The sequence below is a fragment of the Podarcis muralis genome, chromosome 8 (assembly GCF_964188315.1).
Source record: "Podarcis muralis chromosome 8, rPodMur119.hap1.1, whole genome shotgun sequence".
NCBI lineage: Eukaryota > Metazoa > Chordata > Lepidosauria > Squamata > Lacertidae > Podarcis > Podarcis muralis.
Window position 1 is genome coordinate 23,485,990 of NC_135662.1, and position 19,145 is coordinate 23,505,134.

The 19,145-nt window shown below is 42.7% G+C and overlaps 2 protein-coding genes across 6 annotated transcripts in view; one reads left to right on the forward strand and one right to left on the reverse strand.

Annotated features, from left to right (window-relative positions):
* Positions 1-593: 593 nt before the first annotated feature.
* On the forward strand, positions 594-8,029 carry COX6C (cytochrome c oxidase subunit 6C). Of its 2 annotated transcripts, none has more exons than XM_077932826.1 (4): positions 594-722; positions 6,864-6,991; positions 7,111-7,236; positions 7,911-8,029. In XM_077932826.1, the coding sequence occupies exons 2-3, from the start codon at positions 6,878-6,880 to the stop codon at positions 7,228-7,230; spliced, it is 234 nt and encodes a 77-aa protein (XP_077788952.1). In that variant the 5' UTR covers positions 594-722; positions 6,864-6,877; the 3' UTR covers positions 7,231-7,236; positions 7,911-8,029. The 2 variants fall into 2 exon arrangements, with proteins under 2 accessions (XP_077788952.1, XP_028592241.1); XM_028736408.2 differs by having other exon boundaries at positions 598-729.
* A 2,475-nt stretch (positions 8,030-10,504) lies between these two features.
* VPS13B (vacuolar protein sorting 13 homolog B) overlaps positions 10,505-19,145 on the reverse strand; it is a 357,629-nt gene continuing 348,988 nt past the window's right edge. For all 4 annotated transcript variants that reach the window (XM_077932818.1, XM_077932820.1, XM_077932817.1 and 1 more), the window contains 4 exons: positions 18,348-18,524; positions 13,938-14,040; positions 13,069-13,318; positions 10,505-12,976 (listed from right to left, as the gene is read on the reverse strand). In XM_077932818.1, coding sequence (XP_077788944.1) covers positions 12,728-12,976; positions 13,069-13,318; positions 13,938-14,040; positions 18,348-18,524 — 779 coding nt within the window. In that variant the 3' untranslated portion in view covers positions 10,505-12,727. The remainder of the gene's footprint in view (positions 12,977-13,068; positions 13,319-13,937; positions 14,041-18,347; positions 18,525-19,145) is intronic.

A 19,145-nucleotide genomic window follows, 5' to 3' on the forward strand; every position in this document is an offset into this window, starting at 1 on the left:
ACTGCATAATATTTGTGGTGTTGAATCAACAAAGCTTAACAGGTATGTCTCTAACTTTGATACAATGTTGATAATTTTATTTAATGGCCACTTTAACATCCCAGATTCATAATGGTGGTATACTGTCTTGGGCCTGACGTCTGTTGGTCCTAAGGCAAGAGTTGGCCTCAGACAGTAAGAAGAAGAAATCTGATTTTGATTGTGACACATTCACAGCTAGATTTATTTTTCAATTTAATATGAAGCAGTGGCTCTTATAACAAACATGATGGAAGAGCTGCTAGCCCAAGCCTTTCTGGGTCAGTGTGTGTGACTATTACCCAGAAGGCTGGGGGTTGGAATAGATGAGCCCGGGGAATCCCTTCCAACGCCGCAATTCTACGATTTTGTGATTATTATTATTATTCATTTCATTTCTATGCCTTAATTAAAATAAATAAATCTCAACCTGGTTTACAACACATTATAACATCAAATAAAACAACCCAGAACAAAACATTGCGGAAGGAAGTCAAATACTATATAAACACGCAGAATCAGACTGCGGGAAGAGAGACCTCCGCGCGTTCCGCGCCCTATTAAATTTGACCCGAGCGCCTTCCCGTAGCCGTCGATCGCAACGCGCGTGCGCGGACGGGAGCTGCGGTTCGGAAGGTGAACGAGGAAGGACAGCGCAGGATACTTGCGTGTGCGAGGAGGACCTTGCGGTTCCAGAGCTTTCTGTGAGACGTGAGTGCTTTGCAGGGGGTTGGTTGGTGGGCCCGCCCGTGCCTGTTCCCTCAGCCCTCCCCCTTCCCTCCCCCTCCCGCGCGTTCCTGCTGCGGCCGTTGGGCCGTTGGTGGGGGGGGGGGCGGAGGACTCGGTTGGCTTGGATTCGGAGGAGGGGAAGGGACGAAGAAGCGCCCGAGGGGGAGGCCTGGGCCTTGTCTCCTCTCTCCTCGGCCTTGTTTCCCTGGGAGTCCCGTCGCAATGGCGCTTGTGAGGGCAGCTGTGCCCACCCCGCCCGCCACCGGGCAAGGAAGCTGCCCCTGGCCCGGACAGGAGTTGTTCGCCGCCCTCCCACTTCCTTGCAAGGGACGTGCTGGAGTCGCGTCAGTGGTGAACTTAGGCTCCTCAGGGGCACGGAAGGCGAGCCGCTTGGCTACCAGACGCCCAGGCGGGGCGGAGCCTCTGAAGGCCTTCGGGGACTTTTAATAATTTCCCGCGTGAACAGTCGCGCGCACACTTGCGCTTAGGGGGCCCAAGGCGAGAAATCGGCTCCCCGTTGCTTTTGTTCTCCTCTCCATACATATGGGCAGCATGTGTGTGCATGGAGAGACAATGTTACATTTTTAAAAGCAAAGAGGAGGCTGCAGGCCTTCATGGTGTGTGTGTGTGTGTGTGTGTGTGTGTGTGTGTGTGTGTGTATGTATGTATGTTTGACACCCTCACAATTCTGTAGCCTAGGAAAATGCTGAAAGCTGTAGGAGTAAATTCTTAGTCATCGTCTGCTGGAACATGGGCACTTGCGGTCGCAAATCCCTTAAACAAAATTGTGAATGGAAAAGAATTGTGTTGAGCTGTGCTGGTTCTCAAAAGCATGAAACTAAACTTTGAGGAGCTAACTGGTAGTTTGTCGGGGCCCTCCATTTTTTAAGGCTTGTGCATAAAACTGAGTATATATATAAAAATTGTCCATACAGTGTGGTAGATAGGGTTGGGAGACTTGACTTTAGTTCTACCCTGAGCCACAAAGTTTACTGGGTGACCTTGGGCCCAGTCTTTTTAAGTTAGTCCAACTTATTTCCTAGAGTGAATATTGAGGATAAAGAGGAGTGGGACTATGTACACCACATTGAATGAAACAGGAAGAGCAGGTTAAAATTGTACTTAAGAGCCTGCTGGATCAGGCCACTGGCCTATTTCAGTATCCCATTCTCAGTGTCACCAACATGATGCCTATGAGAAGCACTCTCATCCTGCAGTTTCCTGAGAGCCCTTACCTCTATGAACTTCCCTAATCCTCATTTAAATCTATCCAAGTTGATGGCCATCACTACCTCCTGTGGGAGCGAATTCCACAGTTTTACTGTGTGCTGTGTGAAGTACTTCCCTTTATCTGCCCTGAATCCTCCATTCAGCCTCATTGAATATCCATGATTTTTTGTGTTATGAGAGAAACCTTTCATTAGTCATACCACCTCTCGTGCACATTTTCTCTAAACTAAAAAGCCACCAAGGCTGCAGCTGTTTCTCACCTTTGAGAGCTCAGGTTGATGCTATCCAGACTTGGTTATTAGTCAGTTTTTCTATTATTATTAGGCCTAGAACTTCATCCCTCATCACTACTACCGTATATGCCTCAGTTCCTCATACTTTCTTCCTGCAAAAGTTACCTGAGGAACAGAGATCTGCCCTATATCTTCTGCTGTGAAGACATTCCACTTCTCTGCAATCTCATCCTCTTTTAGCATACCTTTGGCTCAGTTGTCATCCAAGGTACCAACTGCCTCTCTAGCCACCCTTCTGCTACAATCATATTTAAGTAATTTTAACTTAAAATGTTGAAGTGGTTTGACCTTGATTCTGCCTTTCAACTTCCTTTTTACCACACCTCTCATTTTTGGGAAGTTTCCTCTGCTGAAGTCTGATGTGGCCATGTTGGATTTTCTTGGCCATATCTGTGTATATTTAATTTAATGGTACTATGGCCACTGCTCCCAATTGGTTAGACAACAGTTACATCTTGCACCAGGTCCTGGGTGCCACTTAAGATGAAGTCAAGGATTGGTCAGTTCCATGACCAACTCTTCTAGGGCACAATTGTGTAATGTAATTATATGATCATGTGATAGTTAGGATGCAGTTATATGTGAGGGCGTCGGATACATCAGATCTATTCCTCTGATGTCAGAAGTTGGAGTTTGCCTCCCAGCCACCTTTGGCTCTTTCAAAGTCCTGGCCCAACTATTGTCAAAGCTGTGACATCAGAAGAGCTAAAAATGGGGCATTCCAGCAAGTGGCTTCAATCTGCAGCCCAGCGAGAAACTTAGAGATGCTTTTGAGTGTGACTAAATCTCTCCCTCTGCTTTCCCTACCACTGTTTTTAATGGGAGTGGAAACTTAAGCGTAAAAAGAAAAAAGTTAAAACAGAAAATGGGCCATTCTCCCACCCTGCCAGCATAAGCCTGGCAGGGCATAGGGTAAAGGTTTTCAATGGTTTTTCCATTGAAAAATGTTTTGTTGGCACCGTTGTTATCAAGTGCAAAGACCTGCAGATGATCCAGCTTGATGTCTCTGGCATGGAGGAGTCTTTAAATGTAGCTAGCTTCATGGAGGTAAGCTGATCTGTAGTAGCTGAAAGAACTTGGCAAAAAACCTGATTGTGTTTTACACGGGTTCTTGTTGGAGGCTGGGTTGGTGCTCAGTTCCCAAAGACCAATGGGGCATGTCTAAGTTCTTTCAACCATTGAGAATCTTATTTATTGGGCAAAGATGTGTGGATAAAAATAAGTAAATATTATGTGAATTGCAGGTGTTGGAAGAGGTTTTGTTTGCTTACTTAAATGTAGAGCTCATCAGGTTCCATATTTACGGATATAGCCCACTGTATAGTTTTGTATCTGATTGGCTGAAGCCAAACTCACCTGTAGTCTGTAGCTGCTGTGATGCTATGAAATGTTTGCAAACATTCCTTTCATCTACTCAGAGGAAAGCTATTATCAGTGGAATATTGATCCACTGTGAACCATGAGTGAGTCAAGTAGAAAAGTCAAGACTGGCAAAAGAAACTTGCATGGGCCCCAAAAGTAGGAGAGGAAAGAGCTCTTTGTTAGCATCCAAGACATTAGGTTTACATTATTCAGAATTGGCAGCTCTGAGGTGTGACTGCATTTTCCATGCACCTGCTCCTGGCGTTGGCGCATCATTTCTAGCAGTGTTAAAAACTGCCTACACGGCTTGTGGAACCTGGGTTACAGGTGCAAAAACAATGGCTAATCACACTTCCCCTCAATGCAACAGCACTTTCTATTTATTTTTCATAGAGAATTTATTTGGTCTTATTTTGTAATTTGTGGTGTTTGGAGGGTTATAACCAGCCACAGCAAAACAAGTCATACAGAGGTTAACAGTGAGACTTTAGACATGTATAGAACATTAACATAGTGTGGGGATTTGAACCCAGCTCTCCCAGGTCCTGGTCCTACAGACAATCTACTACACACAGTTGCTCTCACTGGGTTGAAACTCTATTTTTCAGTTTGCAAAGCCACAGTTTCTGTGATAGATGGAGCTACCAGTGAGGGACATTTTCTCCATTCGTGCTCATGTAATGTGATTATTTTCAAAGTTCTAATGTTTTAATTTCTGTAAAGCACTTCCCTGTAAATGGTACAGGAGCACTCATGCAAATCTTTAAAAAGTAGGTGATGCTCCACTCTTTCAAGACCATTAGTTTCTTTGTTGGTTTGCCCCCATCCCAAATTACCATTGCAGCTGTAGTGTATGAACTGAGTGTGGATGAGAGGAAGTCTGTGGGGAATGTTTGCACTTAAAAAGAAAAAAAGAGATAACCATTCCATATTGATAACTAGGATTTGCTGGCATCACTTGCACTTAAAAGTTCATACAAATGGACCCCACTTCCGTTTCTAAAAGATTCAAATTTATAGAATTTGCACCAATTTATCTGTTTTTCTGTGACCAGAGGCAAAACAGCTGGATCTCTCCTGCTGCTCCCCCCCCAATTGCTTATCTGTTTGTTTGCAAACCACAACCTTTTAGCACATCAAAAGGCTTCCTGGGGTCAGGCAGAAAGGGAAAACTGATGCTGTGGTTCTCCCGCACAGCCGGTCACAAACTATGTGACTGGAATTCTAAACTTGGTCACTAGGTGGTGCTCCTGTGTCACAGAAAACAGCTGGCGAGTGGTTAATTTCGAGTGCTGCTCTCAGGTGTTATGTTTCCATATGACACAGCGTGTACAATATTGTAAGAAAATGTGTCCAGAATTAGGATACTGAAGGCACCTTTAGCAACAGAGCATAAAATACAGTCATACCTTGGAAGTCAAACGGAATCTGTTCTGGAAGTCTGTTCGACTTCCAAAATGTTTGGAAACCAAAGCGTTGGTTCTGATTGACTCCAGGAAGCTCCTGTAGTCAATTGGAAGCTGTGGAAGCCCCGTCAGACGTTCAGCTTCCAAAAATAGTTCACAAACCGGAACAGTCACTTCCGGGTTTGCAGCGTTTGGGAGCCGAAATGTTCAAGAACTAAGCTGTTTGAAAACCAAGGTATGTGTAATGTCTTTGGGGGTGGAACCAGATGCAAAATGATGGTTAAACAGGGCAGACACGGTAACTTTTTGTCCTCTATGAACCATAACTGGGATAGCTTGTATACAGTGGTGCCCCGCAAGACGAAATTAATTCGTTCCGCAATTTTTGTCGTCTAGCGAATTTTTCGTCTTGCGAAGCACGAAATCCCATAGGAATGCATTGAAAATCAATTAATGCGTTCCTATGGTCAAAAAAAGTCCAAACAAAGCCAAATTTGGTACAACAACAGTTTATTAACTGCTCTTTAAAGTCACACATACTGTAAAGAGCAGTTCAAAAATTGAAGGGAAAATAAATTAACTTTATAAACAAAACATGTCTTTGTTTTTAGACAAAGAAAACAAAGTCGCGAGACGTTTTCGTCTTGCGAAGCAAGCCCATAGGGGAAATTCGTCTTGCGAGGCAAATCGAAAACGGAAAAACCTTTCGTCTAGCGAGTTTTTTGTCTTGCGAGGCATTCGTCTTGCGAGGTACCACTGTATAGCCAGCTCCATCAGGCCTCCTCCCTCAACTCTCATTTGGAAGCAGCCATTCTATTAGTGGGAGAGATGGGAAGCAGAGCACTCCCATAAGCTCTGCTGTGATTGGCCAGCTCTGTTAGGCTGCCTCTCTCAACTGTTACTTACGTGGGAAGGCACTCCATCAGACTGCCTCTGGGGGAGAGATAGGAAGCGCAGTTTGTTCAAAAGCTTAGCTCCATCAGGCACCTCCTACCCGAATGGAGCCTCGTGGTCACTATAACAACAAATGTTTAATAATTGGTGCCTGAGTTTGAGTTCCTTTTGTCACTGTCCCTTTCCCCTTGTATATTGTGTTTTTATACATTGCAAGCCTGTGGGCATGGACTGTCTTATTTTAACTGACTGTATGTAAGCCACTCTGGGAGTCTTTTTGGCTGAAAAGGGTTATAAATCCTATAAATAAATAAAAAAGGCTGCTTAATCGCCCTTGGTCTTCCCCCTGTCCCACACAGTCATTTCTTCCTATTGTGTGGGCAAATGATGCCTTGCATCCAAAAGTGTAAGGCTAAAATTAAGTCTACAAGTAAGACATATTATTGAAGTGATAAAGGTTGTAGAGCTTCTATGCATGCCTCATTAGATATTTATTGAAAATCTAAGAAACAGGAATTTCTGAGAAGAGTTTGGATTTGATATCCCGCTTTATCACTACCCTAGGGAGTCTCAAAGCGGCTAACATTCTCCTTTCCCTTCCTCCCCCACAACAAACACTCTGTGAGGTGAGTGGGGCTGAGAGACTTCAGAGAAGTGTGACTGGCCCAAGGTCACCCAGCAGCTGCATGTGGAGGAGCGGAGACACGAACCCGGTTCCCCAGATTACAAGACTACCGCTCTTAACCACTACACCATGCTGGCTCTCAGTAATTTGGGGAGCTATATAAGTGACCTGCTTGGCTGAGCTGCATAGGGTTCAGAGATTTGAATAACCACATCTTTGTAGCTGATTCTTTTCACTGTTGGTCGTAGAGATGCTTTTGTGACAGTGCACCCTTGCTAAATTTTCTTTGATTTGCCTTTTTTTTAGGAGAAAACATCACCATGTCTGCTGCTTTGCTGCCCAAGCCCCAGATGAGAGGCCTCCTGGCCAGTCGTCTAAGAAAACACATTGTAGTGGCTTTCCTTTTTTCGATGGGATGTGCAGCTGGATACAAGGTCAGACTGTGGTACATTAAGAAGTCAGTTTGTGAGTTAGTTCTTTAATTAAGACTGTCTTAGTGAGAGGATGCAACTTTTTCCAGTAATAACTTGCGGTCTTATCTCTTTCTCTTTAGTTTGGTGTGGCTGAACCAAGGAAAAGAGCATATGCTGAGTTCTATAAAAACTATGATGCCATGAAGGAGTTTGAGGCCATGAGAAAAGCTGGGGTGTTTGAAAGTGCACCACCCAAATGATCATGAGTAGGTATCTGAAAACTTTCCGTTGTCTAACCTTAGCAGAAGAATATTACTTTTTGACTAGGTATGGTGGATGTTTTGTCTTAGCTCTGTATCCACCAGACCCATCTTATGTACTTATTATCAATTGATAGCCCTGCAATGTTCTACTTTTTAGCTTCTGTGTTTGATTGCATCTCTACTAAATACTTACGCATCTGAACCTATTTATTTATAGAAACATTTATATATTGTCTTTTCAGTCCCCATGAGGGGGCCTGCTATCTTTCCCTGTCCCTTGGCCTAGCCCCCTTACTTTTTTAAATATTTTAATATTTTTAAATATTTTAAATATTTGACCTCTTTTTATGGAATACCTATGATGTATTGCTGCTTTTGCCTTCTTACCCACTTTTCAAAACCTGTTTTATTCAAAGCCCCCTAGTGGTAGAACTGTTAACCATGCCTGCAGTGAGGTGTTTATCTACATATGTGTATTACGTGTTTGTCTCTGTTCACATTGGTTTGTCCAACTTGGTCTGTAAACTCCTATATCTATTACACAATACTGGTTTTCATGGGGCGTAAATATATAGGTGAAAGCATCCTGTTGCTCATTTTAGACAAAACCCTTTGCATAAGTGGCCTTGAGATTAAAAACAGATTCATTTTATAACTTGTTGTTTCTTCCTTTTCAGACTCTCCTCTCCGGATACCTGACAACTGAACATCACTGTTTCACTGAACTATTCCTTGTGATCCACTTTGGTGTTGATCATGCTGTAACATTGGTCATTAAATTAAGTACTTCAGTTAAGCGATGTTTGGACTTTTTTCAAACTGGATAGCGAGATTCAGGGGGTTGGACTCGATGGCCCTTGTGGTCTCTTCCAACTCTACGATTCTATGATTCTATGAGGAGGTAGTAATATCTGTTCCAGAATGCTTAAGTACTATTGTTCCCCCCCCCCTTATGTACTATTGTTGAGGTACTAGCTGCCAGTCATCATTTCAAGTTTTCTTAGAAAGCTTTTGGAGAATGATTGATGAATGAGAGAGGAAAAATCTGCTGGATTCTATGTTTGATTAATTACATCTTTCACTGAAACTGGGTAGGGAGATTGAGAACAAAAGCCTTCTATCTGGTTTATCCTGGTCTTCTGTTTATTAACACTTGTCTCTCTAAGGTGTGGGGAGTATGCGGCCTTCCAGATGTTGGACTTCAGCCAGCATCGTTGATAGGAAGATAGGAGCTGTAGTTCTGCAATCTTATAGGGCTGCAAGTCATTGTTGCTCTAAAGCAGTGGTGGCCAAACTTGGCCCTCTAGCTGTTTTGGGACTACAGTTCCCATCATCCCTGACCACTGGTCCTTTTGGCTAGGGATAATGGGGTTGTAGTCCAAAAACAGTGGAGGGCCAAGCTTGGCCACCACTGCTCTAAAGGAGCCAGGCAGGAAGAGAGGTCTAGGCTGGGCTGTGTTGGATGATTGCTAGGTCCATAATAGGCACACCTGCCTCTAAAAAAGCTGATTAAATACCTAATGGGTACTAGAACATGCTTCAGCAAAGATCAGTTAACAATTTGCCTTATGATAAGAGAGGATATACATAGTTGTGTGATTAGTTGTGGATAAGGATGCACATTTGCAGACATAGCAGTATCTGTATTGTGCAGGCTTGACATCTGTTTTCACAGGCATGCCAGCCTTTATGTTCCCCCTAATATCTGTCTGGTTTGTACAACTAGCAGCCAACTTCTGTAATTGTATTTTCAGATATTCCCAGTAAGTCCTTAAAACATCTCATCGTGACTGGCTTAATGATCATTTAGCTTTCCTTAGGTCTTGCATTCTTGCTCGTTGCACACTCTTGAACTTTGTCCGCTAGTATCCTATAGTGTTGCTTCCAACGGTACACAGCTCTCCAGCTGATGTTTAATAGAACAGTGTGTGAGTGAGTTTGTCCATTAGAGGTCTTCCAAATACTGATGTAAAAATGCCAGTAAAAATGTATTCCCTAATTTAAGGCAAGAGTCTAGTGCCTGGAAAGTCTGAAAGTCCCTTGTTACTGCAACTTTGTGTTTTGAATCAACGAAGAAGTTACTAAGTAGCTTACTAGAGTGAATGGTTTTGGAGAATGTGTATATATACAAAGTGTTGATGTTAATGGTCCATTTGAAGTAGATGTTTTGCTATCGGGATTTGAATTTACAAGCTTGAAAATACAATACAGATGGCTTAATTTGGCATCCTGCTTTATGTGAAGATTTTATAGCCAGCTCAAAAGATCACAAGCAGCAACCTTTTGATGGGTGATTGTGTTATTCATATAGATAAACTGCAGGACTAGGTTGAAACCATTAAAACTAATGAAACTGTTCTAAAGAGTAGTTTTGCCATCAGTGAGAGCATATGAGGTACTACTTTAAACTGGTCTACAGAGGATGGACCAAAATGCTTGCAGAACTATGGGGATTAATTTGTCGCTTCACTGAACATTTGGGGCAGCGTAGATAGATTTTGGAAAATTCCTATAAAAGTTGTGTTTTGCTTCAAGGTTGTGCAGGGACCATGGAAAGGCACTATTCATTTAAAGCAGCTTCTTGATATAAGTAGTGTAGCTGCAGCAAAATTATGCTGTCATCGTAAGCAAGGACTGTGTGTGTCAGTGTGCCAGCTAGCAGTAAGTCACTGTTAGTGAAGTTAACTCTTTATTAGAAGAAATAAGGCCTGCTCAGGAGCACCAGGCTTAATGAGCACAGCAACCCTTCTCAGTAGGTCTTGGCTCTATGAGGCAGTTGTACAGACTGAAAGTCCACAGCTGACTTAAGTCTCCTCCTCTCCCAGGTTTCTGGTCCTGGGAGCCCAGTGGGGAGGAGAGCTTGTTGCAGCAGGAGGGGGAGACAGTATGGCTTATCTCTGCCTCTCCTTTCTCCTGATTCTGTTTCTAGACTTCTCTCTGCCACAGCCTCTGCCTGCTCACTAAACTCTGTTACCTTTTCAGCTTCTGACACTGCCTCCCAGCCATCTTCCCTTGAGAGGTTGCCCTGTTGGTGCCTCCCACCATTCCTTTGTGTCTGCAGGAATTGGGCGACAGCAGGGAAGGTGTTTTTGGAGAAAGGTGCTAAAATGATACTTGAATAGTTCAGTTCACTCAAAGATGAGTCAAAAAGAGTCCTGTAAACCAATATGGTGGCTTGCCTGCCTGCCTGCCTGAGCTATCTGTGTGTGGGTCACAAAAATTGTTTTCCTTGAATAAATTTGTTCTAATATATGCAGTCAGCATGCAACACTGGCAATATAACTCTTTATTTCCCATAAAAGATTCAAGAATAAAATGTATACATTTTCAAAGGTAAACAATGACCAGTTTGACAAGTCAACATATGAGATGTTAACAATGGCTGTGTTCACTTCACACTCATCGTGATCAATAAATAAGAAAAATGGCTTCCAGAGGTAAGTCATAGCAAAGTGGGACAAGAGAAGCATTTAAATCAAAATGTTCTTGTAGTTTGTACCAAGAATGCAAAGGAGATGTCAACAACAACAAAAATAGATCATTATTACGGTAATGACTTGGTTTCATTTCAGTTCCTGTCTTGGGCATAGTTTTGAAGTATAGGAAGAATCTCCACAGAATAATGTTGAGTTCTTGCCCTGAGAGGTTGAGCCAGGAGTATCATTTGGAACAAAAGTGTTGAAGCAGAAACAGATAATAGCCAAGAACCCACATTAAATAGATTTTCTCAAACCTAAGACTGCTGATCCCATTGCAATCCACAAATATAATAGATCTTATGGCAACAGTGATTTTTCTAAAATAAAAGAGGAAAACAGAATTTGAATCGCCTATAACAAAACTCATTCAAAACACTAAAATCCTAAATGTGCAAGGAGAACTCCACAGACAATCAAATGGGAGCTCCTTTTGTGAGAGGCCATCAAATCAGGCTAAATGTAAATGTAAATGTGATGTGACTCATAGCCCCAATATGGGATTGAGTCCCATCAGTCATAATTTTAATTGTTCTCTATGCAGTGGTTTAGATAAGGCTTCAAGTACTCAGTAACATATTTGTCTTTGTATTGGAAGGGGTGGGAAATGTGACTTCTCAAACACAATAGGGACAGCATTAGGAGCAGAACCCCAGTTTTATGGTTTAACAAGTCCTTCCCAATTAAAGTGAGTTTTTCAGTGTAGAAAGTGGTGACAAAGATGTTGAAAGGAATGATCTATTTGCTTTCAGACTGTTCAGTCCCTAGATCGTTTTAGTACAAGATTCATCTATCTTCATTAAATTGTATCCACAGAGCTATAGTAAAACTAACATTTGTTAGTTTTAAATCTCCATTTCTTAACCTTTAAATATTGGATAGGTAAGTTTGAAACCAAGAACAAAATATTCAAATTACATAAACTCTTTGAAGAGCACCGATATAGGCCTCAGGATTAGTTAATGCATACAATTAGCATTTATGTTGAAATGTGTAACAAGACTGACAGAACAACCCTAAACAATATCCTTGGCAGTAAATCATACTACTTACAGTGGGACTGACCTCTGAGTAATGCAGTTTGGATTGGAGACTGAGTTTTGTCTAGGTTTTTTTTGGTACACTTGACTGAACACCACTCCTAAAATTGATACGATGCATATTACTGGTCCCACAATAATAAGAGATGACGTACCTTGCATAATTATGTATTGCCCAACAATCCACAACATCATATACATTCAAAAGTCTTAAGAAAAATCTGACTGGGGAATAAGATTACTACAGACAGGAAGTTTCAAAAATAAATTAATGCCGTAGTTACCATTTTGCTCTCCAAACTACACAAAGGCACTAGTTTATATTAAGGACTAAAGTCCTGCAGAATTTCAGTCAAATAAAGAAGGCTATTATAAGGTTAGAGCAGTGCTAAAACCCAGCTGTCACTAGTAACTTAAAACAGCCACTTCAATGCTTTCAGTTGGAGTGGGAGGAAATGTTTTGCTATTGGATGGAAAACTTAGGGTAAAAGTTTCAGCCCTGAGCTAGTTTTTACAGCTGAGTTATAAACTCTGCTTATAATAGAACTGGCAGACCCTAAAATAGGACACAGAGAACACGGATATTCTTTCTGGGACAAGAACACTGCAACATGCAGAGTTTTGCTTACCCTTGCCTGTCTGATTTCCAGTTAAAAGAATGGACTGAACGTGTTCACTGTCATTCTATAGGGCTGCTACATTTCCCTTTACTAGACAGCTTAGCTTATAACAAGGTTTGCATCACTAATATTTCCTGAATTTTTGCCTCATGCACAGAGATCGAGAATCAGCACATTTCATATAGGCTGGGCAAAAAATAAGACTATTGTGGGTTTGTTTTTTAAGTGCTACTTTACTACACCAGCCCACAAAGTTTAAACACATGTGTTTGACACAATGTGAAATTAAAAGTTCACATTAGGCAACTGCATAGATGTTACTTTAAAAATTGAAAACAAGTCTTGCCACTGGGTGTTCTCAATTAAACCCCTTTCTCAAGGCTTTATTTTTTACCATAGTAAATTTACTGATGAATACTTGGGCAAAAACAGGATCAACAAGGTACTGGTAAGTCTTAACTGTTGTAGGAATGGGTTCGGCAGCTACCACTTGTGCTGTGGTTTGCGCAGATAAAGTGCTGGGAACAAAGTGATAGGATGATTTTGTGATGTAGTCCAAAAGTCTGTTGTACTGCTGTTCGGACAATCTCTCTCTTACTCCATCTGCCTGAAATGAGACAACGCAGATTTATTGAAACGTACAGCACTCATGCTGCAAATTTAAATAAAGGCTACAAATCGGTGTTTAGGAAGCTTTACCTCCAAATCAGAAGGGACTCTTTGCTGCTTGAGCTGCACCTTCAGCAGGTTGCTTTGTTCACTGTCTTGTAGACATTCGATTTCTGTCACTGGAAATGCCTGTTGCTGTGTGTCTTCACTGACACTAACCACAAACAGCACCTCTGAGGTAAGCAGCAAACATCCTTCGTGTTCTTGGCCTGATCCACTCACAATTACCACATCCAAGGCCATGTGGGCCTCTGGCCTCCCGAGAGACTGAAGCATTTTCCTGTTAAAAGAATAATTCAAGATTAGGAACTTGTGCTCAAAGGATACGGTCAATTGCATCGTTTCTCAGTGAAGCTGCCATTAAAAAATATATAAAAAGAATCACAGCAAGCTGGAAGGATACTAAGCACCACAGTTTTTGCAAATCCCATTTCAGTTTTAAATCAAAAGGATGTCATGCTTATTTTGTAACATTATCAAAACTCCTTAATCATCTGCAGCAAAGCTGACCTAATCGATGCTCATAATTGCATTCTCTTTTTCCAACTCATTTCTTTTCCCCGTGGAGAATCCACCCCAAGAAGCTGGAACCAAACACAGAGCAGAAACCAGCAGCTATTTCTGGAAATGTGCAGAACTTGGGTCCACTGCAAAGGCAACTAAGTAAAAGCTTAGATAAACAAACGCAGAGTAGCATCGGAGTTACAAAGCTCAAAGGAGATCAACCGCTTATCATTTGCAAAATGGGCCTCTGTGCAGTAACTCTGCTTAGCGTTCCTAAATAAACTGTTGTAACTCAACCTCTTCCTAGGCCAATAGCCTGTTAACCTGACCACGGGCCAAAATCTATTAATCAGCAATGTGGACAGAAAAATGAGCAAGTGTCTCAATAATTTTACCAGACGTATTTGACGTGGCTGTTTGGTGCCTGCTCAGCATGTTGATCGCTTGGAGGATAACGCTGTTTGGGATGCTGAGAAAGTCCAGCTCCATGCAAAATACCTGCGGTAAGAGAAGTTAAGATTTTTACTAGTTGTTTTTTCGGAAAACAGGAACATGTTGTAGTGATGTCATCTTCTTAGAGTAGTCCATAAAACAGTGCAGATCCAAAGTGATGTCACATCTTTGGACACTCTAGCGGAGATAATTCATTCAACATTAGAATACAATAATCGTGCACTTAACCCTGGTGGATTTTAGCATTAGCTAGAAATAAACAAAAGACAGAATGTCAGTCACATACGAGCAATTAGGGGAAACATAATGCTCTTGAGAGCCATCAGTCCAGAATGGGACTGAAAACGTCATTTAACAATGTATGCATAAAAAGTCAAGGCCACTGTTAACTTTCTTGCTTCATATTCAGATTCTTCCATGTATATGTCATGATTAGTAAACATTAGAAGGCAAGCTTGCCATAGATACTGCATTTCAATAGAGGTTACTTAATCCAGCTGTTAAACATGGATCCCAAACGTTTATGGGTTCTCCTGGGGCATCCAAAATATGAGGAGTGCTTCATTGTGCCAAGGTAGAGCTCTGCGGAGCAGCTTCTTTTCCTGTTTGTTCTGAGCAGAACTGCCAGAGCTAAGGGGTGACCTGGCATGTGCGGTTTCTGATGGCTTGTAAATTTTTATAAATGAAGGCATGGTCATTAGACGGAGAATTAGCGGGGTGTAAAAACTTCACAGATATAATAAAAGTTTTACAAGTCTGATCGAAGCTAGCCTAAGCCTGATGCAGCAAAGAACTGAGCACTAAGATGTAAGCATTTGGGGAGGGGAGGCAGGAATGACTTGGACCAGTCAAGTAACTCCATGGCAAAGCAGACATTTTTGCACTGGGGTGTAAGCAACTCAAGAGTCCATTTCATAAAACTAATAACTAATGCCCAGATTAAGTAATGCACTGGTTATGTTGGGCAAGGGGGGTGGTATAGTTTAATATTTAACTGCTTATGGAAATACTTAAAAGATGCATTCCAGTTGTAACAATTAGCTGATTGAGGTTTTACAGTGTTATGCGAATGAAAATGTCGTTTGCAGTGGAGAAAGAAAGAACATGTGTTGACTTCTGTGTGGTCTCCCATCCTCTTTATTGGGCATAATCCCATTTGCAGTCTAGGTGGGATGAGGGCACTCAGCCATGCAGTACCATCTATTATGATCTGAAGCCACTTGTGTATCCTCTCCTAGCACTATTTGTTCAATGGATATAGAAAGTAAAATATGTTACAGACACTGGCTAGCATCCCCCCCCAAAAAAAGGGGGGGGGAGGAACTCGCTCTGTGCACCCAAGGTAACTCTGCTTTCTGGACAGCAGCCACCATGTGTGTGTGTGTGTGTGTGTGTGTGTGTGTGGCCACTCTGCAAAAGCAGGGAAGGGTGAATCCTACTGGGTGCTTGTAACCTTGTGGACATCCCTTAAAGTAGCTCTCTGGATCCAAGCCACTGTTTGCATTTCTATATTATTTTGGTTGTTTACCACTTGCTAACATTTTAAAAATAATACATGGGAAGCCTATTACACACAGCATCTCCCAGCTTTGTACTGCTTCCTTGTGGGTTTCAAAAGAGTAGAACTTACCTATAGTTTTATTTTCTATGCCACCCCCCATCCCACAAAGGCCTAGTTTTCACTAAAATCAAGCTATCCCAAGCTTATATGGTCATGATGGGAAAATAATCTGTACACCAGACTTCTAGTTGTCTAGCAGTCTAAAGACAAGTACAAGTACACAGAGGCAATAATGGTAAAGGTAAAAGGTAAAGGTACCCCTGCCCGAAGGCCAGTCATGTCCAACTCTAGGGTTGTGCGCCCATCTCACTTAAGAGGCCGGGGGCCAGCACTGTCCGCAGGCACTTCCGGGTCACGTGGCCAGCGTGACGAAGCTGCTCTGGCGAGCCAGCACCAGCGTAGCACACGGAAACGCCGTTTACCTTCCCGCTATAAAGCGGTACCTATTTATCTACTTGCACTTAAGAGTGCTTTTGAACTGCTAGGTGGGCAGGAGCTGGGACCGAAGACGGGAGCTCACCCCGCCGCGGGGATTCGAACTGCCGACCATGCGATCGGCAAGCCCTAGGCGCTGAGGTTTTACCCACAGCGCCACCCGCGTCCCCCACACAGAGGCAATAGTTGCATCCAAATCCCCCCCTTTGTCACATTCCAGCCTTTCCTGATGGTCTCCCATCCTCCAGGAGATGCTTGGGGGGGGGGGTCACAGGAGGGAGGTGGTTGGGGCCAGAAAGTCCCATTCCACAGGCATAACTGCTGGACACAAACACAAATTTATTTTTTTGCAAATAAATGGAGCCCATGAGCCTTTCATTTTAGGTCTTTCACAGACATGATTGTTACCTCAAAATGTTTGAAAGAGCACCGGCGAGCCTAACAGAGAGACTTCGCGGTCAGACTTTCGACAACCTTTTGGGCAAAAAATGATGTCCACAGATTTAGTTAATGGAAATCTAAAAGCTTCAGTGGGGCTTTGCCAGTGCAAGTGGTCAGTGACTCATCTTTTATGAAGGGAAACCTTGAGCCCATTAACGAAAAAGGGACTTTCACATTATATGAGTAAAAAGTAAAGTATTTGCAAGTCCTTAGATTTTTTTGATTTAACAATTAATGGAACAACTGTACCTGTGGGGTTGTGCTGGAGTAAGTGGTTAACATGCTATAGCAGGACTCACATTATCTTTGGCAGTTATTCTCCACTCCCCCCAGTACAGGTCCTCTTGATCAAAAACAGTAGGAAGCATCCTCACTCAGTTTGGTAAATGGAAGCTTTGCACAATGCAGGAGGGCAGATCTAACTGCCAGCATAAGAATTGCCAGGCAGAGTCTGAGCAATGTAGTCAGATGTACCTTGAATCATAGAATTTTAGAGTTGGAAGGACCCTGAGGACCATCTAATCCAACTCCCTGCAATGTAGGAATATGCAGCTATTCCATACAAGGATTGAATCTGCAACCTCGGCATTGTCAGCACCATGATCTAACCAACCGAGCTATCCAGAAATGTGTGTGTGGGGGGGTGTCCTCCCCTGTTAAAAGGTAAAGGGACTCCTGACCAATATTAGGTCCAGTTGTGACAGACTCTGGGGTTGTGGCGCTCATCTTGCTTTATTGGCCGAGGGAGCTGGTGTACAGCTTCTGGGTCATGTGGCCAGCATGACTAAGCCACTTCTGGTGAACCAGAACAGCACACGGAAATACCGTTTACCTATTTATCTACTTGCACTTTGACGTGCTTTTGAACTGCAAGGTTGGCAGGAGCAGGGACCAAGCAACGGGAGCTCACCCCGTCAGGGGGATTCAAACCTTCTGATCGGTAAGTCCTAGGCTCTGTGGTTTAACCCACAGCGCCACCCGCGTCCCACGTCCTCCCCTGTTAGCTCACAGCATATAATACCATACTATTCTGCCTTGGTGAGACCACACCTGGAATACTGTGTCCAGTTCTGGGCACCACAATTTAAGAAAGATACTGACAAGCTGGAATGTGCAAAGGAGGGCAACCAATATTATAAAGGGCCTGGAAACAATCCCATGAGGAATAGTTGAGGGATTTGGGTATGTTTAGTCTGGTAAAGAGACTGAGAGGAGATACGATAGCCATCTTCGAATATCTCAAGGGCTGTTACACATGGAGGATGGAGCAAGCTTGTTTTCTCCTGCTCTGGAATGTAGGACCCAAACCATTAGCTTCAAGTGACAAGAAAGCAGATTCTGACTAAACATCAGGAAGAACTTTCTGAAAGTAAGAGCTGTATGACAGTGGAACGGACTCCCAAGAGAGGTATTGGACTCTCCTTCCTTGGAGGTTTTTAACCAGAGGTTGGATGGCCATCTGTCCCGCATTGTAGGGGATAGGACTAGATGACTCTGTGCCTTCTCCAACTCTAGGATTCTATGAAAACACATACTATTTTAAATCTGCAGAAACAGCATGCTACAATTAAAACAAAATTTGAAAACTGACGATGACCTTGTGACTTAGGGTGTTGTCAACTTCCTTGGCTAGAATGGTTCATAGGACCTGTTTCCAAATAGCGCCCTGGACATTAAACTTTACACATATATTTATCCTCCACTGATCAAAAAGGCAATTATGCGGCTATCCAACCAGATATCACTGGGGGTATAAGGATGATGACTGGGGGCATGGGGACTTGGGGGTTTGTTGTAATCTCTTATCTTTTTTGTTTGTGTATATTATACTAATAAAAGCCTATTATGGAATAAAAAAACTGGCAATTACGGTAACAAAGAACACAAAGAGTTTCACAGATTGATTGAAACCTACCATAGCCGGTCTGTGACACTAGCTCAGCTGCTCCCCCAATGGGTTTAGCGAGAACGCCCATGATTCCCTTCCCCACACCAGAGATAACACCTTTGGCCTTGAGTCCAGCTGAACCCTGGGCCTCTGACGTTCTTTGGAAGTTCTGCATTGGCTGGTCTACAATACCAGCAATCGCACCTGTAACGAGAGTATGACAGAAGGATAAACTCCTAGAACAAGAACAAATATTAAGAGAGAATATTGGACTGAGAATCTGAGTTATCACCTGCCTAATATAGCAATAAGGAATACCAATTAACCTGAGGAATACACTGAATTCAGTTCTCCACTTGTCCCTTCTTGTGTTTCTCTTTTTCATATAAACATTTACATTGGCCTGGTTCATACTTCATGCAAAGCCAAACCCTGGCGGAGCATAAATGTGTGGGCTTCCAGAGAGGAGCTTACACAATTTGCTCTTTCCCAGCCCTTTCCCCCTGCTACGCTGAGCAGAGCGGAGCCAAGGTTTGGCTGAGCATGTTGTCCAGACCTGGGCTCCTGGTTAAGCTCTTTCCAACTAACCATGAGCTATAACTAAGAAGAAACTCCTGGAAGCTAGTATGTCTCTCACTAAGCTGAGGTTTGTGCAAACCAGGCCACTTGGTGGCTTCATAATGCATTTATTCTAGGTGTTTTCTTTCCAAGTGCATTTGTTGACTGGAAAGGATTTAGGATACTGTTTATCTATATGTATTTTAGATTGGAATAAATGTCTGCTAACATTCAGAGTTTTTTAGCTGCTATGGAAATGAGATTTTC

What these genes read in the sequence shown, in the direction of transcription:
- COX6C (XM_077932826.1), top strand. Translation starts at nt 6,878, where the DNA reads ATGTCTGCTGCTTTGCTGCCCAAGCCCCAGATGAGAGGCCTCCTGGCC. An exon ending in GATGTGCAGCTGGATACAAG is followed by an intron (nt 6,992 to 7,110) that starts GTCAGACTGTGG and finishes CTTTCTCTTTAG; the next exon opens with TTTGGTGTGGCTGAACCAAG.